Genomic DNA, 25,010 nt, shown 5'->3' on the forward strand with positions numbered 1-25,010 from the left:
TGCCACCCGCACTGTCACCTCTGCTCCTCGGGGGCCGGGCATGCTCGCGGCTCCTGCGCCCGGCCTCGTTGGCGGCGGCGAGCCGCGCTCTCCGCCCGCGGGGACATGAGGCGTGGCCCGCAGGCCGCCCTGGTCCTGGGGCTGCTGCACCTCTGCCTGGGTGAGTGCCCACTGGGCCCCGCGGCAAGGGTGGGTGCCAGCGCTGCCCCGGGGACACAGGCATAGGTCTGGCCCTTTCACTTCGAGAGTGGCACTCGGGCTAGGGGCTGAAGCCTGGGAACAGGGCGGGAGGAAGAGAGAAGGGGCCGCGGAAGCTCAGCGGGTAGAGAGCTTCCGCCGCACTTGCCCAGAGGCCAGTGTGCTGGAAACCCTGGATTTGGGGCCAGGACCTCCACTGCCCTCGCTTCTTCAGAAGCGGAATGAGCGGTCGAGCGGCTGCTCTGCCCGCTGCATGGGGCAGAGGAGGGCGCCCTGTTGTAGACTGCAAATGGCAAAAATCCTCTGTAGATTCCAGGCTTAGCAAAAGGCTAAGTTCTCCCCCACCACGTCCATATTGGCTATGATGCTGAGTATTTGCACCCACTTCACTTGCTTAAGTTGCTGGAAGCAATTTACATGCCCTTCCTCTCACTCTTTGTTTGTTCAGATGCAGGTTGATTTCACTTTATGCATGGTGGGGGATTCCTGTTTATGCCTTGGGAGAGTTCTTGTGTTTTAGCCTCAGATGTGTAACTTTGTTTCAAGGACTTCCTTGATTTACATATGGCTATATAATAAAGCAAACTGGGGGCTCTGGGGCACTCGGATATTGCCATCAGCATTGAAGAGGCCTCCCACCCCATCCTTTTTTCTTAATGGGTCTGTTTTCTTAATTCCACACCGTTCTCCCTCAAGACCCAGAATTATGAGCCGCGCTGCTCCGAGGCAGGCCCGCACCTGGTGTGACCTTGGCCAGAGCACTTACCCTTCCTGGTGTGACCTTGGCCAGAGCACTTACCCTTCCTGGCTCGGGTTCCCCATTTGCCCATTGATGGGTTTCCTTTGGCTGCCACCTGGATTCTAATCGCCTCAGGTTGTCCATGTGCCCTGACAAACACAAGCCCACGGAAGGTGGCTGCGAAGGGACCCTTGGCAAAGGCGCCCCAACCAAGTCCGGAGATGTGCTAGGGCTGGAGAGGGGAGTGCCAGCCTGCCCAGGACTGGGGCCTGACTCAGGACCACGCCAGTGGAAGTTTTCCCTTGTGTTCCTGGGTATCCATCTGTTCTGTTTTCTTCCTAGCCCAGGCCAACTTCGCCCCCCACTTCTTCGACAACGGGGTCGGCAGCACTAATGGAAACATGGCCTTATTCAGCCTCCCAGAGGACACCCCAGTTGGTGAGGAGCCCTGGCACCACCCCCCATAGGTCTCCTTCCCCCTGGACATGGCACCGAACCATGAATCAGTCCTCTGAGCCTATGGCCACGCGGAGGGCCAGGCCTGGTGCCTTCTTGAAACACCCCATCATGCTCTAAATACCCTAGGGCTGTTCCTGGGTAGGCCAAGGTTGCATGGAAACAACTGGCCCAGTTGAGGCAGATTTAAGGGTGAGCGCACCGGGTGCCTGCCCTGGGCCCCGACTTCTGAAGAGCTCCGCAAAACCTCAACTTTATGCTTTTTTCTAATGACACCAAGTTTGCTTTTACATGTGCAATTTTAACATTAACAGTACATAATATTTTTTATTTATTTAAAAATATGGTTAACATGTATTTTTATTTTCCCTGTCTCTCTCTTTTTTTAAAGGGGCTCAATATTTTCTGCGCCCGGGGCCTCAACCGACCTTAATTCGCCTCTGCAACTGGGCCAGTCCAGAGACTGGAGCCTGGGCTGGGGGCACAGACAGAACTGGCTCTAGGCAGCAGGCAGAACTCTGCAGCATGATGGTTACTGCTGCTCAGCACCCCGTGTTGTGACTTTAAGCAAATGTGCTAACTACCAGAGTCCCAGATCTTTTCTGCTTTAAAACAGCCCAAGAACACCCAACCCAGGATACAGAGAGAGATAAAGAAGGAGAAAGAGGAGAGATTATATTTCCTCTCCCTCACCCTGTCTGGGTAGGGAAAGTGTAAAAGAAACACCTGCTCAGAAGTCCCCAAGGAACTAATCTGGGCATGGAGACAGTGCTGCCCCAATGGCCACTCCTCCAGCTTTAATGATCGTCCCTTTTCTCTACCCCCATCCTCAGGGAGCCCACTCCTGGCTCCTGGAAAAGGAGGCATTACCCGACTGAGGCCCCAGTCAGGCACAGCAGACCTATTAGAAATGAGGATCTGTGAAGTGACTGACACTAACCCTCATTGACAGCTGAGAAGAATAGAGGGGTGGAGGGAAGCCCGCAGGGGTGAGGCCCGCAGCAGTGCCCGCTCAGGGCTGTACTTTTGGCACTGACTTGCATAGTCACTGTATGAACAGCTGACTCCTTGGTTCTGAGCGGTAGCCATTTTCAGGAGAAGCAGGGTCCCCGAGTCTCAGTCTCCCCTCTGTGTCTCCTTCCAGGCTCTCATGTGTACACCCTGAATGGAACAGACCCGGAGGGAGACCCTGTCTCCTACCACATCAGCTTTGACCCCAGCACTAGAAGCATCTTTTCCGTTGACCCCAATTTTGGAAACATCACCCTGGTTGAAGAGCTGGACAGAGAGGTAGGGGGAGGTGTGACATGGGGAGGGGGTCAGCCTGCTGCCATGAAGCCAACATCTGTGGGTGAAAGGTCCCTTCAAGGTTGTCCTTGGAGAGGTCCCGTGAGCCACAGAAAACTCACAAGGCAGATCAGGGCTGGAAAGTATGGCTTAGAGTGGATCCGAGTTTGATAAAACTTGACCCTTCTGGGCCCTGGCCGGTTGGCTCAGCAGTAGAGCGTCAGCCTGGCGTGCGGGGGACCCGGGTTCGATTCCCAGCCAGGGCACATAGGAGAAGCGCCCATTTGCTTCTCCACCCCCCCCTCCTTCCTCTCTGTCTCTCTCTTCCCCTCCCGCAGCCAAGGCTCCATTGGAGCAAAGATGGCCCGGGCGCTGGGGATGGCTCCTTGGCCTCTGCCCCAGGCGCTAGAGAGGCTCTGGTTGCGGCAGAGCGACGCCCTGGAGGGGCAGAGCATTGCCCCCTGGTGGGCAGAGCGTGGCCCCTGGTGGGCGTGCCGGGTGGATCCCGGTCGGGCGCATGCGGGAGTCTGTCTGACTGTCTCTCCCCGTTTCCAGCTTCAGAAAAATACAAAAAAAAACCTTGACCCTTCTGCACCCTTGAAACTACAGGTGGCAGGTCACAGGCTATATGTTTCCCTTTAAGCCCCACACCAGCCGGTGGGCCTCACTGTCCATAAAACTGGACCTCACTGCAGGCAGCTGCCAGCTCTGGTCCGAGAGCAGACTCACGGGCCACAGGCCAGGGCACAGGAAGGAGAGGGTAGGCCTCAGAGTTCGCAGGGGAAGTCTGACTGTGCTGTCCCTCCCTACCTGGGGACCTGGGGACCTTGACACCCATCCTCATCAAGGCACCGCTGTGTCCTGGCGAGTGACTGAGACACCACAGACCTGGACCTCTGCAGAATTCTAGAATATGGAGAGGAATGGGAGAGAGAAAGGGGAGAAAAAAAGAAAAGGAATAAAAGGAAGTAAAACCCTTTTTCTAGCTCCTCAGCACACTAGCGCCTGTCCTTGTACAAGCCAGGGGCATTTTCCATTGGCTCCTGAACAAACCCTCTGTGTGTGAGAACCCCTGATGTGCAGAGCCCTGAAAAAAAGCATGGCGAGCGGCAGCTTCTGGCCACCACCCTACTCCAGCCTCCTCTCCTGGGCCAGTGGAGCAGGGAGAGCTCCCCTAGCCTCGGGGGTCTTTGGGGCATGTCACTCCTGACACTCACTCAGTCCCTGTGCTTCACAGAGGGAGGATGAGATTGAAGCCATCATCAGCATTTCTGATGGCCTGAATCTGGTGAGTGCACCCCACCCCCACCCCCAGCCTGTCCCCTGGTGGCACACAGCTCCCTGGCCTCAGCACAGTTCCCTCCAAGGAGCTCCTGGGGGGGGGGGGCTCACCGTCAAACCCAAGCTCAGGCCCAGCAACACCTGTCCCAGTGTGCCAGGGGATTGCCCATGGGAGTGAGCACAGGAGAGGGCTGCAGGCCTGGAGGCCAGTGGGGGAGGGAGCAGGGAGCTGGAGGCTCTCCTGCAGAGCTCGCCCACATTCCACAGCATCTCCTCACAGCTGCTCTCCCTCCTGCCTCCTCCACCTGACTCTGCCTTCTCAGTCACCAGAGCTGGACACTGGGCACCCAGACCCCAGCTTCTTCCTGTCCTCCTCACCCACAGCCCCCACTTCTCCCGTCCTCACCAGCGCTTCGCTGAGCCTCACGGGGGCTCTGGGGGTTCCTCGCCTGTGGGCTCCTCGACCCAGTCCACCTCCTAATTGGGGTGGATCCGTCACTGTGAAGCACAGGCCTGGCCACATCTGGCTCAGAGAACACTAACAGTTGGCCCCCGCTACCCTCAAGAACCCGAGCTTTTGTCAGGAGTTTGAGGTCTCCCCATTGGGCACCACAGCCTCGCCTACCTTTTCTCCCACATTCAGCCGCAGACCATCTAGCCATAAATCTACCCTGTTCTCTGAACTCACTCTGTGTCGCACTCCTCTGCTTTGCACATGCTGCCCCTCACCTCTCTCCCTCGCACCTTACCGCTACTGCTACTGACCTTCATTCTCACACCTCTGCGAAGCCTCCCTGCTGTCCACCCCTGTGGCTGCTCAGATGCCTCTGCTGGGGCCTCTGCATGCAGCCTTCTGCACTGTGCACCCACAGCCCCAGGGCAGGCATTGATCTAGGCCATGGTGTGCATGGTGTGCATGGTGCTAGGCAGTGCAGGGGCCTGCCTGCAGTGCCCAGCATGCCACTGTCACCCGCTGGGTGGGACCACTGCCCTTCTTTCACATGCTGGTCTTCGCCTTGCCATCTTATCCTGCACGGTACGCACATCAGACCATGTCTTCTCTCTCTGGGGCGGAACACAGTGCTTAGCACCAAGTAGTCACTTAATATTTGTTGCATGAATGAATAAAAGAAGGAAGGAAGGAAGGAAGGAAGGAAGGAAGGAAGGAAGGAAGGAAGGAAGGAAGGAAGGAAGGAGGGAGGGAGGGAGGGAGGGAGGGAGGGAGGGAGGGAGGGAGGGAGGGAGGGAGGGAGGGAGGGAGGGAGGGAGGGAGAATAAAGGGAGGAAAAGAAAGAGAGAAAAAGGGAGAAAGGGAAGGATGGAGATAAAGAAAGAGAATGGGTGCAGACATATACCTGGGATATTAGGGGCCACTGTCCTTTTATCACCCAGAAGGTCTCACTGCCCCAACTCCTGTCTCCTTTGCCCCTTCTCAGGTGGCAGAAAAAGTTGTGGTCCTGGTGACGGATGCCAATGATGAGGCGCCCAAGTTCATCCAGGAGCCTTACGTTGTCCTGGTTCCAGAGGTGAGTGAGGGGCCAGTGGGCAAAGCCCATGCATTCCCACCCTAGACCCATGGCCTGCCCTCTGGGGCTGCCCTGTGTCCTGGCCAAGGGGGCTGGGCATCAGAGTACAGAGCCCCCGTCCACCTCACTGCCCTCCAGAGAGCCCCCCTCGTGTCCTCCCCTCCTTTACCATCCATCCCCTTACGCTGTCATTTTTCTTCCAAAGAAGTGTTCAATTACCATTTTCCAAATCATAATGTGTGCTTATTTTGGAGCTGTGAAATATATAGAAAAGTCGGGGGGAAAAAGAGTTTAAGACCATCCAAAATGGCCTGACTGGGCGGTGGTGCAGTGGATAGAGCGTTGGACTGGGATGCGGAGGAACCAGGTTGGAGACCCTGAGGTCGCCAGCTTGAGCACGGGCTCATCTGGTTTGAGCAAAGCTCACCAGCTTGGACCCAAGGTCGCTGGCTCCAGCAAGAGGTTACTCAGTCTGCTGAAGGCCCACAGTCAAGGCACATATGAGAAAGCAATCAATGAAACAACTAAGGTGTCACAATGAAAAACCAATGATTGATGCTTCTCATCTCTCTCTGTTCCTGTCTGCCTGTCCCTATCTACCCCTTTCTCTGACTCTCTCTGTCTCTGTAAAAAACAAACAAAGAAAAGACCATCCAAAATGCCTCCAGGTTGAGACAGCACTGTTAAATGTTGGTGTATTTCTTTCTAGTCATCACTGTGATGATTGGATTTATTTTGTTTGTTTTACGTAGTTGAGACTATAAACTTGCTTCTGTATACCTTTTTCACTTAATTTATAATATCAGCATTTCCCCCATTAACTTTAAAATTTGCATAATTATCTTTTTAATAGTTTCCGTTAAATAAATATTCTATCATGGAAGTGTTCCCTTATGTTTGGATATTTAAGATACTTTAAAATTTTTGCTGTCATAGGGAACATCAAATTCTGAACATAAAAGTTTCTTTTCTCTAATTGGAATTATTTTCTTAAGATACTGTACAAGCTTGAAATTACTAGGTCAAGAGTATGAATGTCTGGGAGGTGTTACTGCTTTTCCAGAATAACATGGATTTGTTCTTTCTCCCAGGATGGAGGGATGGTTGGTCTCCCTCTTTCCCTGCCAACATGGGGGGTGGGGTTCGGATATTTGAGTGTTTGTTAACTCAGTAGGAGAAAGACATTTCATTCTAGTTCTAAATTGTCTGTATTTGATTCCTGGTGATGTTGAACATGTCTGTGTTGGTTAGCCCTTGTCTTAGTTCATATTTAAACAATTTATCCTTGGAGTCTTAGTCTTTCTCTCCTTGTGAGACCATCTTCTGGTGAGGGGGTCTGTTCCTCCCTTTCTCTTCCTTCTTTCCCACACCCACTCTGATAGGTCTCCTCGGTTGCCGCTCCTCCTTCTGTTGGGCAGTGGTCCCCAACCCCCTGGCCACGGTCTGGTACCGGTCCGTGGGCCATTTGGTACCGGTCCACAGAGAAAGAATAAATAACTTACATTATTTCTGTTTTATTTATATTTAAGTCTGAATGATGTTTTATTTTTTAAAAATGACCAGATTCCCTCTGTTACATCCGTCTAAGACTCACTCTTGACGCTTGTCTCGATCACGTGATACATTTATCCGTCCCAGCCTAAAGGCCAGTCCGTGAAAATATTTTCTAACATTAGACCAGTCCATGGCCCAAAAAAGGTTGGGGACCACTGCTATTGGGGGTTCCCTGTGTTAATCACCTTTTTACTTCTTTTTAACCCTTCACTCTCCTGACCCCCATTTTCCATGGCCCTCCATAACCCTAACTTCCTGAGCATTCCTCACTGCCCCAGGACTGACCCTGTGGCTATAACCCCTCAGGACACACCTGCTGGGAGCAGTGTCTTTAAGGTTCATGCCGTGGACAAGGACACAGGTTCTGGAGGGAGTGTCACCTACTTCCTACAGGTAAGGCAGTGCACATGAGACATAACCAGACGTGTGGGCTAGAAGGGTCGCCTCGTTGACCCCTACCTCCATCATCAAGACCCTTAGGTCAGTGCCTCTGTTATTCCCAAAGATTGTCCGAGAAGGTAGGACAGACAGGTGAGGATAGGAGAGGAGCCTGGGTGGAGGCTGTCTTCCCACGACTGGCCCGCCCTGGCTCCCTCTGAGTTGGTCTGCCTCCCTCCCGCCAGATCTCTGGGATTCTCAGCCTCCACCTCCAAACCTTCTCTGGGAGAGGCCTGAACACTTGGTATCCACCCAGGCCAGAAGAAAGTTGTCTGCACCTAGAAAGGTCAATAGGAAAAAGGACAGAAAGGGCAGCTCTCAGGGACAGAGCTGTGATGCCTCTACCCCACTGTCCATCCATCGGCCCCATCAAGGGTGATGCCCTCCTTGAACTTCCTGCCTCTCCCTGGGCTCCTCGAAAACCAGCCGCCCTCCTGCCCACAGCTGCTGCTTCTAGAACATTTCTTCTTCTCTTCACACCCACTTGCTCTCACAGTTTTCAAGGCAGGACCACTTGGAGGTTAAAAACACAGATTGCAGAGAAATCTCCTGGGGTCCCCAGCTTCTGAGAAATCTGATCACTCTCACCTGTGGGGCCTTCAAATGTCATCTACCATTCCCAGCTCAGTTCCCTCGTGCGTAAAATGGGACACATAAAGCTCCTCCTCGCTGGGTTGCTGTGATAGTTGTCTCCATATAAATCTCCAGTGACAGCTGCTGACCCATGGGACCTCTTTCTTGCAGATCATCTCCTGTTCCCCCCATCCCACCCCAGCTGCTGCCTAGGAATGGTCTGAAGTCACTTTCTTGGTGGGGTTTGAAGATTCCACCCCTTCTAGGTTAGAGCACTGTGCTGACACCTCTACCTGCTGGAACCTGCAGGCCAGAGCTTAGTCCAAAGCTGAACCCAACTGCTTCCTTGATGAGCAAAGAGGAGAGCTAAGGACCTCTGGAAGGGAGTAGGAGGAGCACCCTGTAGGCCAGAAAGGCAGAGTGCCCTGAAATTTGAACTTCAGTGCCAAGGCCAGAGTTCCTGTGGCCGAAGAGAGTGAAGGTCCCTTTCAGTAAACTGAGCAGGCATTCTGGGGTTGGCCAGGGTCCCTCCCCAAGGCCAAGCTTGTCCCTCATTCTTACAGAACATGCAGTCCAGCAAATTTGCTGTAGACCACCACAGTGGTGTGCTGCGCCTCCGGCCCGGGACCACCCTGGACTACGAGAAGGCCCGGTCTCATTTTGTCACCGTGGTTGCCAAGGTAACGGAGAAGAATGGAGAGCATCCCGTCTCTCTTCAGCCTTTGTCAGGGGATCCTGGCCTTGGATGGGAACAAAGTTAGGTTCCGCAGTGGATCGGGGGCAGTTTGGAGAGCAGGTGATCAGAATGGGGGAGTATGGAGAGGGATGCAGCTGCAATGTCTGTTGGGTGGACCCTGCCTACACATGGACATATTCTCCAGGATGGCTGGCGTCTGTGGGCTGCTAAAGCCATGTTCCCTCCTGGGGACTGACAGGCCAGGTCCCCCTCTATAGGACCAGGTGGCCATAGCTTAGAGACTCATGTCCCATTTCATCCTCCACAACCTGGTCTCTGCATACCTCCCCATCTTGCTCTCCCACCTTTTCCTCACTGTGTGACCAGGTTACCCTCCCTGAGCCTCAGTTTCTTCAGCAGCCCACCCCTGAGGCTTCACTAAGTTCCTCCATCCCTAAAATGTATGGTGTGGGACCTGCCACTGAGCAAGGTCTAAGCCAAGCGGCTGCTCTTCCCCCAAGGGAAGGGAGTCCACGATATCCAGGCCTCGTGTTTAATTTTTCAGGAAGGCTCTTACTGGTCCCATGTTGGCTATTGGACATCCTGATCCAGCCTGTGCCCGGACACTTGAGCTGGCCCCTCCCGTGGTTACTCTCAGGCTGGGCTTGGCACACAGCTCCGGTCTACACTCGGACATGGCCCAGTCACATTACAGGAGGTCCTCGAGAGGTGGAGGTTTTGTTTCTGGCCAGGAGGGGAATAGGCTTGGACCCCCACCTCTGCCTTTCGTCCGACATGATTTCCCTGGAGAGAGAACTAGCTGTTTTCCAAAAATCATTTTCAAGTGTCTACTGCACACCAGACACTGGCCAAAGGCCTCATGCCTCATCTGTTTCATGTTCCCAGCACTCCTGTGAAGGGAGAACTAGCTCAGTTGACATGGAAGCAAAGAGAACTCGGGGCAGCCCCTCATAGAAGTGTCAGGAGCCAGATTCCACCCAAGTCTGTGCAACGCCAGAGCCCAACCTCTCTTTCCGGCCCAATTCTTCCCCAGGATGGTGGAGGGAGGCTGCAAGGAGCTGACGTGGTGTTCTCGACCACCACCACGGTCACAGTCAATGTGGAGGACGTGCAGGACACGGCCCCCATCTTCGTGGGCACACCCTACTATGGCTATGTGTATGAGGACACCATTCCGGTGGGTGACTGCCCCTCTCCGCCCAGTGTCCCCTCCTCGTGCTTCCTGCCCGGTCGTTCAAGCTGCCCGGGTTACCCCTGCTGGAGATGGCTGAGCTCAGCCCTGGGTCACCCTCCTCACACGGAAGCTTGCTCGGGACTCGCTCAGGCTCAGTCAAGAGGTCTTTTGCCTCTGGAAGCATAAAGGAAAGGCAGCCTTCTGGGTGCCCAGGCTGTGCCAGGCATTTCTCCCCTCACTCAAACCCAACCCAGACCGACTGCAAAGGGCAGCTCTTCAGAAGGGCTGAGCAGAGAGGCTGGAGGTCATTGACAGCCTTGGGCTGGGTGAGGGCCTTTCCTACACCGGGATAGGTGTAGGCCTCTGTGCCTCCCCACCCTACGGCTCAATCTGGGGCCCCTCAGGCCGCAGGGTCTCCCACAATTGCTGCCAAACCACCAGGACCCTTGTTGGACATCACCCACGGGCCCCAGCTCAAAGGCAGACCTCAGTGGTCTCCCTTCCAATGCAGCCTCTGCCCCCACTGCTTGGGCAATTGCACTTGATTTTTGGCCTCTCAGGGAAGGTCCCACTCCTCAGCCTGGCATCCAAGGGCCAGCTGCCCCTCCACCCATGAGCCCGCACAGTCCTCTACCCACCCCAGCCCACGTCAGCACTCCACCCTTAGCCCTCTGCCTGCAACGTGCCCACGGGCCCGATGCCCCTTGCCCTTCTCAATTCAGCCCTGGCACCACTTCCCCTGATACCTGGTTGAGATGGGAGCTCCCCCTCTCTGATTGCACACTACATACACCCCCATGAGCACGTCCCTTGGTATCACCCGTAGAGTTCCAGCCAGACTGTGAGCTCCTTGCAGGGAGAGATGTGGTCAGAGCCAGACTTCACTCGGCCATGGCTCAGGAACACTCAGGGATTGAATTGCGTGCTCAATTTTCACTTCCCCAGTTTCTGATTATTTCTAACTTTGTAAAAGATGGAAAACACTTTCTGAGGCCCATTCGTATGCTGGACTCAAACTAGAATACCACTTTCCCAGAAGCTGGCAGCTGATGGTGGAGTGGGCACAGAGCGAGGGACAGAGACACTGGCTACCCTGGGCGGGGGCGGGCTGCAAGGCTGGACTGGGGGAGCCCACTGTCCTGCTGCGGAGCCGAGGGAGGAGAGAGTGCTGAGGGGAGAGGCCGTCAGTCCAGAGGCAGCCTGAAGTACAGACAGGCCAGGGAGTAGGGCCTGAGCAGGCAGCTTAGAAGGGGGTGGCGGGCCAGGGTCGAGCAGGACTTGTCTAGTTGTGGCACCCCTGCCAAACCCTTCAAATGGCACTCTGTGGCCAGAGGGTACAATCCTCATGCCTGGACTTTGCATTAGATCCGCTCCGTGCTGGCCCCCCTTCCACCAGCCCCTCGCCCCTCTCCCTCTGCGCAGTGATGAAGCTGGAAGGCAGGGCCAGCAGAGGGGGGCTAATCGTGGTGTGTGGGAAAGGAGGCAAAGGAAGCATCCCTGGGCGACCCAGTGTGTCCCTATGTGCATGAGAAAGCCGGCGGGCGCAGGCTGACCCTCCATCCCTGGGAAGCCAGGGGGCTCTGGGGCTCCCTGAAGAGGGTGGTGGGGCCACACGGAGGCCTGCCTCTTTTCCTGGGTGGGAGCAGCACCTCCCCTCAGTGACAGGGTGATATCTGGGGAGGGAAGAGCCCTAGCATCACCCATGAGCCTCAGGCAGCTGCTCCTGTTCCCCTTAAGGGCTCGGACGTGCTGACAGTGGTCGCCATGGACGGAGATCGGGGCAAACCCAACCGCATTCTCTATAGTCTGATGAACGGTGAGTCGGGGCAGGTTTGGGGACAGGCTCTCAGTGGGCAGTAGCTCTGTCTCCCTGGGCGACCAGCGCAAGGTTCCCTAGACTCTTTGAGTCCCAGTCCCTCACCTGTAGGGTCAGAAATGCAATGTATGAAGGGAAGAGCCGGGTCCCCCCGGCAGGCAGCAAGTCTCCACGGGCATGTCCTCTCACTTGTCATTAGGTCCACTCATCGGGAGAGAAGCACTGGGTAGGGGCACTGAGAACAAAATAGGTGGGTAGATTCATGTTCCCTTTATCTTGGGCATACGCTCATTGACAGAACATTTCTTATGCTCTTTAAATTGCAATGTTTTTTTCTAGTTCTTCTAAAATGTTTGGCCTAGACCATATATTTGGATTAATAAATGAAGTGCAATGATGATATGGTATTTCCCTAGTACTAGCTCTGTATATGGATGAGAAGACTGAGGCTCAGCAAAGCTAAGTAGGCATCCCAAGTTCCCACTGGGTTTCAACTTAAGTCTGGTGGCTCTGAGTCTGTGCTCTTTTTACAACTGGGCAGCAATGGAGCAGGTGGGACCAGCCCTGGGGTGGGCTCTGCAGCCCTCGGAGGAGCCCCTACAGGGACAGGCCCCTCAGGAGAGCCATCACACCCAATGCCTGGCATCCATATGTCTACATGCTCTCAGATACCATCTCCTCCTTCAGCCCTGTCTCCCAGCATCACAAACATGCTCCTTCCCCAAGCACGAGGCCCCTCTGCTGCCTTCTCGCCCCACCTCCACTTCAAATCTTTACAAATCGCCAAGCACCACCCCCTCCACATCCTTCCCTCTTCTCTCTTCTTGACTCTTCCTCTCCCTCTAATCCTCCTCTCTCTTACAGTCTCTTTTCTTTCACTCTCCTTTTTTTCTGTTTGCCCTTCGTTCCTTTTTCTCCTCTTTCTCCCTTTTTGTATCTTCCTTCCTCTGTGTCTCTTCCTTCCTATCGTCTCTCCACCACACACACACACACACGCACGCACACACGCACACACGCACACACACACACACGCACACACACACACACACACCCCATACATAAGAGAAGCACAGTACTGTGGAAACTGGGAGCCAGATGGAAGTGAGTTCAAGTCCCAGCTCTTCGTGGGCAGAGTTACATAGCCCTTTCTGAGACTTAGTTTCCTCATCGGCAAGACACAGATGATAGAGTTTCATTCTATAGAGGAGACGTCAAAGAAATAATGCATGAGGACCATCTGATACCTCACCTCGCATGATTCCCCTGAGCCCCTCTGTGTCACTGGTCAGAACTACAGGGCTCATCTCTCTGACAGGGAGCGATGGAGCCTTTGAAATCAATGAGACTTCTGGAGCCATCTTGGTCACACAGAGCTCTGCCCAGCTTCAGAGAGAAGTGTATGAGCTGCATGTGCAGGTAACACCCCTCTAGGTGGCCTTCCCTGCCCTCTGTCCCTGGGAGGCGCCAGAGGTAATGAGACCAGCCTGGGATTTGAGAACACTCATTCTGACTTGGGTTTGGAGGGAAATGGATGAGAAACGGAGCCATCAGCCAAGGGGGTAAATGAAGAGGGCCCCAGGGTATGAGGGAGGATAAATGGCAGAAATGGACAAGCTGCAAAATATGAAGGAGGCAGACTTCACAGAACATGGCAGCTGACGGGCCATGAGAGGAGAGGGATGAGTGAGCACAGGTGGTACCACGCCATCGGAAACAGAGGTGAGGAGGCAAGTTGAATAGGACAGGCATGATGAATTTTGTGGCTTCCGGGACACTTAAGTTGAAACATTCAAACCTGGATATGCAGACTTGACTGGTGGTGGCGCAGTGGATAGAGCGTTGACCTGAGACACTGAGGTCCCAGGTTCGAAACTTCAAGGTTGTCAGCTTGAGCATGGGCTTAGTTGGCTTGAGCACGGGCTCACCAGCTTGAGTGCAGGATCACCAGCTGGAGCATAGGATCATTGACACGGTCCCAAGGTCGCTGGTTTGAGCCCAAAGGTCACTAGCTTGAGCAAGGGGTCACTGGTTCATCTGGAGTCCCCCCGCCCCTGGTCAAGGCACATATGAGAAAGCAATCAGTGAACAACTCAGGCACCACAACTATGAATTGATGCTTTTCATCTCTCTCCCTTCCTATCTATCTATCTATCTATCTATCTATCTATCTATCTATCTATCTATCATCTATCTATCTCTCTACCCCCCCCCAAAAAAAAACCCAAAACACCTGGGTATGTAGGTTGAGAATTTAAGGGAGAGATGCAAACATGAGGTAGCTGTAATGGGATAAGAGGGAGTGAGATCAACCAGAGGATGGCTGTGGAAGGAGGAGCCATGGGCAAAGGAAACAGCTGTGGGAGCTTCCAAAGCTGAGTGGGGTGCAGGGGGAGCAAGCACAGGAGTCACCAGAGAGGTCGAGGAAACTGCAGAGAGCAGTCCCATTAGCTGAGGGCATAAAGCATGTGGAAGAGGAGAGTAGCAGTGTGAAGTGTCTGAGCTGGGGACAGGCCAAGCTGGAAGCAGGAAATGGAGAAGTGCAGGCTTCTGAGAAGGAGAGCTGGCAGTGGCGTAGTAGCAAACATAACTGGTGCCCCTCCCCCCTAACCACTTCTACTAGCTTTTCTTATTTGTCTTGGAGACCATTTGGCGCCCCTCTGTGAGTGGCGCCCAGGGCATGATAGACCCCTTACCCCCCCCCCGCCTTGCTACGCCACTGAGAGCTGGGGAGCAGCTATGGGTGGCAGAGTAGGGTCCAGGGAGGGACATTTTTAAGATAGGCAAGACCATAGTCTATTAGACCTTGCTAATAGGACAAGGGAAAAAGGAGGTCCTTGAAGGGTCTCAGATGGTGTTTGCCACATGGTTCATGAGGAGCCTGTGGACTCTTAGCCCTGGCTCTGCAGCCTGAAGTAGGTATCTATTGCTGCGTCTCCACACCTCCCCTTCCTCAGCCTCCCCCTGGCGAAGAGATACACGGACAGAATGTGGTAGAGCTGAGGTTTGAGCCCTTGTCTGGTTGCAAAGAGGGAGTAATACAGTGAGGTAGAGAGAATACCAACTAAGGAACAACACACCTGCTACTCACTAGCTGTGACTCCAGGTGATTACCTCGCCCCTCTGAGCCTCATCCAGTAAGTGGGGTTAGTAAAGCACTCAGTTTCCTATGGCTGTTGTAATGCGCTATATTATCACAAACTTAGTGGCTTTAAAAACACACCCCCAGTTTCTGTGGGTCAGGAGTCCAGGCTCAGCTTGACTGGGGCCTCAGTTTCAAAGTCTCTCATGTGGCTGCCATTTCTTCGTCAGCTTGGGCTGCATTCTCACTGAAGGCTCAACTGAGAAAGGTCACCTTCTGAGCTCACATGGCTATTGGCAGGATTTCATCCCTTGTAGGCTGATGGACTCAGAGCCTCAGTTCCTTGCTGTTGACGGTGGTCACCATTAGTTCCTTGAAACATAGCTGCTTGCTTCATTGAAGCTAGCAAGACAGTCTGCTGGAAGATGGTAGTTGTAATCTCTTGTCATCGAATCAGTTAGAAGCATGTCACTAGGCTAGGCCACACAAGAGGAGAGGGGATTACTCAAGATTGAATTCCAGGCCCTGGCCAGTTGGCTCAGTGGTAGAGCGTCAGCCTGGCGTGCAAGAGTCCTGGGTTTGATTCCCGGCCAGGGCACACAGGAGAAGCGCCCATCTGCTTTTCCACCCCTCCCCCTCTCCTTTCTCTCTGTCTCTCTCTTCCTCTCCTGCAGCCAAGGCTCCATTGGAGCAAAACTTGGCCCGGGTGCTGAGGATGGTTCTATGGCCTCTGCCTCAGGCGCTAGAATGGCTCTGGTTGCAACAGAGCAACGCCCCAGATGGGCAGAGCATCGCCCCCTGGTGGGCGTGCCGGGTGGATCCTGGCTGGGTGCATGCGGGAGTCTGTCTGATTGCCTCCCTGTTTCCAACTTCAGAAAAATACAAAAACTAAATAAATAAGTAATAAATAAATAAATAAATAAAATAAAAAAAAGATTGAATTCCAGGGGGTGGGGATCATTGGAGCTATCTTGGAGTCAGTCTGTCATTCAACCACAGCCACTTATCCCCATCCTAAGGTGACTGAGGTCAGCTCTGCAGGGAGCCCAGCTGCCCAGGCCATGGTCCCTGTCACCATCAGGATTGTGGACCTCAACAACCATCCACCTACATTCTATGGAGAGAGTGGACCCCAGAACAGGTTCGAGCTGTCCATGTATGAGCACCCGCCCCAGGGGGAAATCCTGCGGGGCCTCAAGATCACCGTCAATGACTCAGACCAGGTATGTGGCTCTGCCCCCCACCCTGTCTTCCTGAAAACCATGTGGGGCCAAGGTCCCAAAGCTGAGTGTTCACCAGCTTTCACTGCCTCTGTGACAGGGGCCTGGTGGGTCATCCAAAAAATGAAATAAGAGATTGTAATTGAGAGAGAGATGGGAGAGAAGCTAATCCAAGATTGCTTGGCCTAAAACCAATCAAACAAAAGCATCTCTGCATCTGACCCACCAGACAGACATGTGGGAGTGTGTCCTGTTGCCTTCTATTCTCTTGTGTTGTCCTCCTAGTCTGTTCAAACTTTCTGATAGTCAATGGCCTCACCTACAGAAAGAGGCAAATACTTAACCCTCCAAGGTTAAGAGCATATGAAGGCTCCTTGCTTAACACTACTATATGAGTTTCTATTCTTATTCATCTTTCTTGTTTACTCTCTTCAAACATTGCTCAGGGAGCCAATGCCAAATTCAACCTGCGGCTGGTGGGACCCGGGGGCATCTTCCGAGTGGTCCCACAAACGGTCCTGAATGAAGCCCAGGTCACTATTATTGTGGAGAATTCAGCTGCCATTGATTTTGAAAAGTTCAAAGTGTTAACCTTCAAGGTATGTGATGCTTTGCACTGCCCTGAAGTGTATGTGTGTTTTGGGGGGAGGGCATCCAGGCACTCAGACCAGCACCTGAATTCATTCCTGAGGGGCCACTTATGACCCCTCCCCCTCATAGCCCCACTCTCCTTCTCTCAGTCCCTCCGCCCCTGCTGCTGTTTTGGGGAGAAAAAGAGTGATATAAGACTTCTCCTATTGCTCACACAGCCTCTCTGAGCTCTAGCATCTAAGCCACAAGCTATCCCCAGGATCAAAAGGAGGACTCAGAGGGAAACTACCAATATAATAATGTGCCATGTTAATAGGCAGAGAAAGAAAAACTATTTGATTATCAAGACAAATGTTTTTGTCATCTGTCATCTATTCTGATAAAAAAATCAGCAGAACATAAAAATAGTATTCCTTTGTATTTGTAATTACAGTGGTACCTTGAGATACGAATTTAATTTGTTCTGTAACCGAGCTTGTAAGTCAGTCAACTTGTATATCAAACTGCCGATACTGGACCTGTGCGCCAATGTGTCAACTAGCTGCAGCTTCCCGAATCACGACTCGTATCTCGGAATTTCGCTCGGATTTCAAACAAAAATACAGACCGAGTCACAGCTCGTATCTTTAAAAAAAAAATCGTATGTTGGTCTGTTTGTATCTCAAGGTATTTAAAATTAAAAACACAAACAATGCCTACTATACATAAACATAAATAATGTATATTAATAAAAAGGAAAGTACATTGTTGATAGTATTTAAATTGTTATAATTATGAGTGCATACACACATAGCCAGCGTCATTCTTAAAAGTGAAATTCTAAAAGCATTTTATTTTTTTATTTTTATTTTTTTAAAGGAACATTTTTTTGTTTCAGAGACAGAGAGAGTCAGAGAGAGGGATAGACAGGGACAGACAGACAGGAACGGTGAGATGAGAAGCATCAATCATTAGTTTTTCGTTGCGCATTGCAACACCTTAGTTCATTGATTGCTCTAAAAGCATTTTATGATGTCAGAAACAGCATGTACACCTGCTATGACCACTATTACTTAACACTATTCCTGGAATAATATTATTCCTGGATAAAGGAAATAAGAGATATAAACATTAGAAAGGAAAAGTCGAATTTATCATTACTTTTAGATGATGTGATTGTTTGCTTAGAAAAACCAAAGAGGAATCAAAAAACTGTTGGAAACACAGAAAAGTTGTTCAAATGATTGATTACAAAGTTAATACACAAAATTCAATAGTTTTCCTGCATACAAAAAAATAGCAATGAGAAGAGCAGAATAAAATATTTTCTCTTACAATAACAACTAACAGATAAAATTTCTAAGAATTACTATAACAAAAAATAGGCAACATCTAAATGACAAAGAAAAAAGCAAAAATTTAACAGAGATATAAAAAAAGAACCCCTGTTAAAAGTTCAAATTCTCATTTACAAAAAATCTAGTGTTGGCCCTGGCCGGTTGGCTCAGTGGTAGAGCGTCGGCCTGGCTTGCGGGGGACCCGGGTTCGATTCCCGGCCAGGGCACACAGGAGAAGCGCCCATTTGCTTCTCCACCCCTCCCCCTCTCCTTCCTCCCTGTCTCTCTCTTCCCCTCCCGCAGCCAAGGCTTCATTGGAGCAAAGATGGCCCAGGCACTGGGGATGGCTCCTTGGCCTCTGCCTCAGGCGCTAGAGTGGCTCTGGTCGCGGCAGAGCGATGCCCCGGAGGGGCAGAGCATCGCCCCCTGGTGGGCAGAGCGTGGCCCCTGGTGGGCGTGCCCGGTGGATCCCGGTCGGGCGCATGCGGGAGTCTGTCTGACTGTCTCTCCCCGTTTCCAGCTTCAGAAAAATACAAAAAAAAAAAAAAAATCCAGTGCCCCCTCAGTTAAGTCTTACCTAGAATTTCCTTCAGAGAGGTGGTGAGTGAGGGAACTTGACATAATTATACACTGGATTTTATCTGGGGAAATAAGTCTACGAATAGTCAGGAAATTTCAGGAAAAAAAAAAAAGAGTGAGGCAGTAACTTGCTCTAATAAATATTAAATTACATCATAAAGCATAATAAGTTTCTAAATTGGACCTAAAAAGGAATATAAGATCAGTGGAACATAAGAAATGGCCAAAGTGCAGGTGGGAACTGTAAGAAAGGGCAGCGGTGTGTGTGTGGAGGCGGGTGATGCGCGCCTTACAGGTGCCCCTGCAGGCAGTGTCAGGAATAGCAGCTGGGAGTAAGAACAGAAAGGCAGGTGGTCCCCCGCCAGGGCCGAGACAGGAAGTGACTGCCACCCAGACAAGCGCTTGCTTTCCTTCCTTCCTCAGCTCCTGGCCATTGAAGTGCACACCCCGGAGAAGTTCAGCTCCACGGCAGATGTAGTGATCCAGCTCTTGGACACCAATGACAACGTCCCCAAGTTCACTTCTCACTACTATATTGCCAGGATCCCTGAGAATGCTCCGGGGGGCTCCAATGTGGTGGCTGTCACAGTGGGTTGGGGACTGGCCCAGGGACTGAGGGTCAGGTTGGGAGTCCTACCAAAGGGGACCTATGAAGTCAGACAAAGCTGGGTTCTAGTCTGAATTGCCCATACTCATTAGCTTGTACTTGGACAAGCTACCTGCCCTCGGGAGCCTCCGTTTATTCTTCTTTACACTGGGGACAACACCTCCCAGGACTGTAAGGAGGCCAGAAGTGTTCATCCAAGCTCAGGGCACAGGACTACCAACTTTTGCTTTCTCATTTACAGAGGAGGAATAGAAGGCATGCCTTCTATACTTTTTGGTACCTCTAATGTTTGAGACCTCCTGGGCAGAAAACTAAGGCTCTAGGGCAGGCCTCCAGATCAGTTTCTACCAGAATTGGGCAAACCCCCAAATCCCTTGTTTTGCCATTGAAAGCAATCCTCAGACACATGAGCTGCCAATGTGCCTAAACAAAGGAGCGGATGCCACCAGGAACTTTCTCTCTTCCAGGCTGTGGATCCAGATACAGGTCCCTGGGGTGAAGTCAAATACACCATCTATGGGTCTGGGGCAGACCTGTAAGTAGATCCAATTCCAGACAGGGCTTTGGGCAAGGAACTTAGGAGGCTGAGAGTGGGTGGGGTGTCTGCCAAAAGCAGAAGGAACCCAGAAAGGACAAGACCTAAGTCATAAAGGTAAGCATGGGGCAAGAAGTGGAGGGAATCAGTGGAGAGCTTGAGGCAGAGTGGGGACACACCTGGTGAGGTACTGGGAATCTGAGACAGGAAGGGTCATCATGATGGCCTGGAGCTAGGGCTCAGGACTCCAGGAGCCAGGCAAGCAGTGCTGGGCTAGGAGGACCATGGTAAGAGACGGAAGGTCTGTGACTCAAGCCATCAAGTTCAGTGTTGATGGATGGGTGAGTAGTTGGGTGGACCTGCCTTCCTCAGTCAGACTGCCAGGATGGAGAAAGGGACATGTGGGATATCTTAGAGGAGCTGCATAATGTGTGACTGCCACTTCCGAGAGGTAGCTTATTACTGCCAGTGCGTGTGTGTCCATGTGTATGCGCACACGTGCATGTCCTTGTGCACAACCCTGCCTATGCTTTCTGTGCCTGGTAGCTTCCTGATCCACCCATCCACTGGGGCCATCTACACCCAGCCCTGGGCCAGCCTGGACGCTGAGGCCACTGCCAGGTACAACTTCTATGTGAAGGCAGAGGACATGGAAGGCAGGTACAGCTTGGCAGAGGTGTTTGTCACTCTACTGGATGTCAATGACCACTACCCCCAGTTTGGAAAGAGCAACCAGGAGACGACAATGGTGCTGGGGACCCCAGTGAAAATTCAGGTGAGCTTCAAAGACAGCTGAGCTCCCCCAAAAACCTTTTTCTAGCAGGTGCAAGAGACACATGGCAAAAGAGCTTACAGTTGTCCCTTGCCATATGGTGGCTCACTTTTCGCGGTCTCACTGTATCACAGATTTTAAAAATGTATATATCTAATTTTGTATCGCGGCTTTTTTGCTATATTGCTGGATTTTGCAGTATATAGGTATTTTTATATATTTATTATTTTAATTATTTTTGTGGTAAAATAAGCATTTTCTAGCCTAAAAATTGAAAACAATATAAAAATATATAAAAATATTAATTAAAACATATTAAAAGAATATTAAATCAAAATAAAATACTTAGAACGTGTTTAAGAGCATAGGAAGTGTTTATAACAGTGTGGGAAAGGTTTATAAGAGTGTGAGGAGGGTTTATAAAGCCTTAAAATAGATATAAATAATAAAATAAATACAAGGCTGCTATTTTGTGGATTTTCACTTATTTCAGGGGATTCTAGAACCTAACCCCTCTGATAGATGAGGGACCACTGTGTTTTAAAATAAAATGTATTGGATTCTCACTCGGGAGGAGGGTATTTAAAATACTTTATATCCCCATTCTCGACTCAACCCAGAACTAATCTCTGAAAAGAAGACATTATTGCCATTTTACACAATAAAGAGTTCAATCTTACTTTACAAAACACAGGGTCCAGTCTTAGCTTGGCTACATGTTGATTTAAACTGGTTCACATAGCTGATCATCCTGCATTTAAAGCATTGCTTTTCCCAGGCGCTGCACTGGCTTCCCAGTGTGGGAAATCATGGACTCTGAAACCCAGCAGACTTGACTTTTAGCTCCCCTCCTTCCATGTCTCTAGGACAACTCACTGGTATCCAGGCTTTTGTTTCTCAACAATACTACTGCCCAGATTGCTCTGAGAACACAATGGCAAAGCACACAGAGGGCCGGGCATGGACCCTGGCTCATAGCAGGGCACACATTCAATTTCTCCTCCAGCACCTCTGCTCAGTAGGATCAGGACCATGTCTGTCCCTCCTTGTGCACAGGCCACAGACCACGATGCAGAAGAGCCCAACAACCTGGTGGACTATTCCATCACCCGCGCAGAGCCAGTCAATGTGTTTGACATCGATGCACACACAGGGGAGATCCGGCTGAAGAACTCCATCCGCTCCCTGGATGCCCTGCATAATATCACACCCAACGGGGACTACACGTGGTCCCTGGAGGTGCAGGCTAAGGACCGTGGCTCCCCATCCTTCAGCTCCACGGCCTTCCTCAAAATTGACATCACAGACACTGAGGTAGGTATGAAGCTCGAGTGGGGAAGAGGGCCAGAGGGCCAGCTCAGGCCTTGCTGCAACGTGGCCAGAGGGAGAGAGACCAGCCTTCCAAAAGACGTGTGATGCTGACAAAGGCTCCTGCGCCATCAAACCCACAGGCTTTGGCATCAGGTTGAAATCCTAGTTTCAATACTCATTAGTGGTGTGACTTCGGCCCTTGCCAAGCCTCCACTTCCTTTTCTGTAAAATTGGAATAATAGTGTTGATAGGCAGAAGTGAAATTATGTGTAGTTTTCAGATCGGTGTCAGGAAGAAAGTCATCATTTTAGGAGTTTTTGTTATATTTGAGCAGATGTGGCCCCCCATTATCAAAGGTAAACTATATCCTACCCTCTGGAAAACAAAGTTCAGCTCATAGGAAGTCTTAATCTGAAAAAGGGCATTTGCATGATGCTTTCTCTGTGTGCACTTTTTCTAGTGAGTTGCATGCATTGTATATTTTTCTCTTTGTGCATTTTTCTGGGATGAAGCCCATAGTGCTCATCAGATTCTCAAGGGATACCTGATGCCAGGAAGTTTAAAAACCACCAGGCTTAAGGAAGCTCATGTCCCCTGCTCTGGCCGCCAGGGACCAGGCAGGAGCCACTGAATTCAGGGTGGCTTTCTCTTCCAGATGCTGTCCCGAAGCCCCGTGGATGCCTTCCTGATGCAAGCCAAACACAACCCCATGAAGGCTGCGGGTGTGCTGGCCGGCATCGTGGCCATCACTGTGGCCAGCACCGTTCTCATTTCCACCGCCACCTTCTGGCGCAACAAGAGGTCCAACAAGGTCCTGCCCGTGCGACGCGTGCTCCGCAAGCGACCCATCCCTTCACCCCGCACTGTCTACATTGAGTGGCTCAAGTTCAACAGGACCAAGGCTGCCACCAAGTTTGTGCTCAGAGAGGATCCTCCCAATGAGAACTGCAACAACAACAGCCTAGGAAGTCCCCCGCCCCCGAGCGCCCCAGCTCCCCCCCCTCCACCCAGAATGGCGCCTAGCACAGCTGCAGCCCCCTGGACTGTGCCTACAGTCTCTGGCTCTCTCACCCCTCCGCAACCTCGACGGCCACCCAAACCCAAAGCCTTGGGAAGCCCCACCCAATCGGCTCTGGTCTCTGAGCTCAGGCAAAAATTTGAGAAGAAGATTGTAGCTAACAAGTCTTACTTCTAAAGTGTGGCATGTGACCTGTCTTCCGAACCCCATTCTCCCCCTCTCTGCTCCTGTTTTGTACAATGATGTAATCCCCATATTCAGGACTCCAGACAACACCTCGGGCAAAGGATTTCTCTGGTTCTAGACACAGCTGGCAAATATGTACTTCCCCATCAGCGAGATCCTTGGCACAGCTATGATGCTCTCCATTCTGCAGAGCTTGGGCATCAACAAGGAGCCCTCTGTGTCTTCCATTCACCAACCCCAGACCTCCCAGTCCCTTGGGTTCTCCTGGGGCCTCAGAATCATTTGCTGAGGAGCAGGGAGGGCCCTGGATACAGGTGACGAGGCCGTCTAGAACCTGGACCCGGAAGCCTCCGGCTAAGAGCAGGAGCAGACAGAGGAGGTTCAGCGCTGACTTGGGCTACAGGTCTGCAAACCTTGCAGGTTGAGGGAGAGCAGAAGTCCATGAAAAACAGTGCAGGCGGCAGATGGCCGTCAGGACTGAGCTCTGCGAAGATCTCCGTTTTCATCCGGCTCTTCGGCTCACGTGCTGTAACCTTGCAAAAACTGTTTAAATCCCTGAGTGTCCCCTTCTTCATTTGTGAAATGGAGAAAGTCAGTCTCATCTGCCTGTCTCACAGGTCTGGGGTGAAGACTGAGGAAACAGTCATGGCAGGGCTTTAACCAAGTGCAAATAGACACCCATGCATTTCCCGCAGGCCGGTTCTCTGGGCTTTGGCTCTTCCAGAGCACAGCAGGAAGCCCTCAGCCACTGTGCCTCAGTGCACACTGGCACCCAGGTGGTGCCGCGCTGGGTTTGTGTGCTGCCACTGACCCACAGCCATCAGAGCTGGACAGTGGCATTGCCCTTGATTCACGCACCAGCCCTCACATACCCGCCCCCGCCCGCCATCCCCACCACCACCACCACATTCCCCGTGTGCCACCAGCCACCATCAGAGAGCCCCACAGCTGGGCAGCACATCCGATCTGAGCCTCCCTTTGCCGAGATGACATAAATGAATTCTTATGAGAGGAGTGATTACCAGAGGCCACACTGAGGTTGTTAGCAAAGACTCAGTCTGAGGGCTCTGGGCTCTTCAGTGTTGCTCTCTAGCCAGGGCCAGTCCAGCAACTTTGTGACCCTTCCACCAGGACAGAAGACATGCCAGTCTTCTGGTTAACACGAAGAGGCTCTGTCTGACTTGAAGGAAGCCTGCGGTAAGGCAGTCTAACCGTGTACACAGAGAAATGTCACAGCTCTTCACGTTTTGCTCCAGTCATGACTAACCCTCTAGACTCCATCAAGGTTACTGAAAAAGATGATATGTACATATGGTTTCCTGGATTGCTGAGTCTGTGTTTTGAAGTGTTGCTTAGATGTGCCAGTGTGCAGACTCTTTGTGGGGGCTTCTGCAGTCCCTGACCAAGAAAGCATCAAGAAGGGGGTCTGAGAAGCTGGGAGCCCAGCCTGCACAAACAGGTCCTCTGCGGTTCATGCTGCAGGAAAAGACTATATTGGATCAAGTGTGTCCTCCACAGGGAATACAGTATCCTTTCAATTTGCATGCAATCAACCTCTTTTGTAAATAGTAAATAAAATCTGTGAACCAACAGCCAAGGTGGCCTCCCGCTCCCTGCTGATGATTCCTGTTAGCTGACTCATAGAGACCAGTCCTCCCGACACGTATAAACTCATCTGGCCTCCTGGCTCCTTTGGTGGGTCAAGTCATCTGTTGGCTTTCAGATCTGCTTCTGGGTGGCTTCAGAATTTTGTCCAAATTACCATGCAGACACCTCTAACAGCAGCTCATTTGCAGGGCTTGTCTTCCTGCACGTGGGCCTGGACAGGTCTTTCTTCACGAGCAGGACTGCTTGGGGATGAATGAAATCTGGAGCTAGAACTAATCACCCCCAACCCAGCCCGGCCAGGGCAGGAACTGGGAGACCTGGTGTAGGTACGAACATCTGAGGAGCAGTGTTAGCTTTGGGACAGTGGTCTGAAGGCCTCTAGGCTGGGAACTCCAGGCCCTGGGAGAGGACAAGCCCAAGAACATGAACCAAGGCAGAGCCAACCTTGG

At 51.9% G+C, this 25,010-nt stretch overlaps 2 protein-coding genes across 5 annotated transcripts in view; both read left to right on the forward strand.

Annotated features, from left to right (window-relative positions):
• On the forward strand, window positions 1-24,550 carry CDHR1 (cadherin related family member 1). The gene is made up of 17 exons (XM_066350275.1): window positions 1-160; window positions 1,280-1,375; window positions 2,538-2,683; window positions 3,918-3,968; window positions 5,398-5,487; window positions 7,348-7,434; window positions 8,616-8,732; window positions 9,783-9,926; window positions 11,661-11,739; window positions 13,055-13,155; window positions 15,838-16,041; window positions 16,485-16,637; window positions 18,948-19,112; window positions 19,599-19,666; window positions 20,213-20,441; window positions 21,495-21,752; window positions 22,405-24,550. Exons 1-17 carry the CDS (start codon window positions 106-108, stop codon window positions 22,942-22,944), a joined length of 2,583 nt encoding a protein of 860 aa, XP_066206372.1. The 5' UTR covers window positions 1-105; the 3' UTR covers window positions 22,945-24,550.
• The window catches only part of RGR (retinal G protein coupled receptor), a 59,717-nt gene continuing 41,230 nt past the window's right edge, over window positions 6,524-25,010 (forward strand). For all 4 annotated transcript variants that reach the window (XM_066350279.1, XM_066350280.1, XM_066350281.1 and 1 more), the window contains exon 1: window positions 6,524-6,534. The gene's annotated coding sequence lies outside the window, so the exon portion shown is untranslated. The remainder of the gene's footprint in view (window positions 6,535-25,010) is intronic.

Source organism: Saccopteryx leptura, chromosome 9 (assembly GCF_036850995.1).
Source record: "Saccopteryx leptura isolate mSacLep1 chromosome 9, mSacLep1_pri_phased_curated, whole genome shotgun sequence".
Lineage (NCBI taxonomy): Eukaryota > Metazoa > Chordata > Mammalia > Chiroptera > Emballonuridae > Saccopteryx > Saccopteryx leptura.

Excerpts from the sequence above, each read along its gene's own strand:
- CDHR1 (XM_066350275.1), top strand. The coding sequence starts at position 106 with ATGAGGCGTGGCCCGCAGGCCGCCCTGGTCCTGGGGCTGCTGCACCTC. Across the intron at positions 161-1,279 it reads GCTGCTGCACCTCTGCCTGG|CCCAGGCCAACTTCGCCCCC; the intron begins GTGAGTGCCCAC and ends TTTTCTTCCTAG. Across the intron at positions 9,927-11,660 it reads TGTATGAGGACACCATTCCG|GGCTCGGACGTGCTGACAGT; the intron begins GTGGGTGACTGC and ends GTTCCCCTTAAG.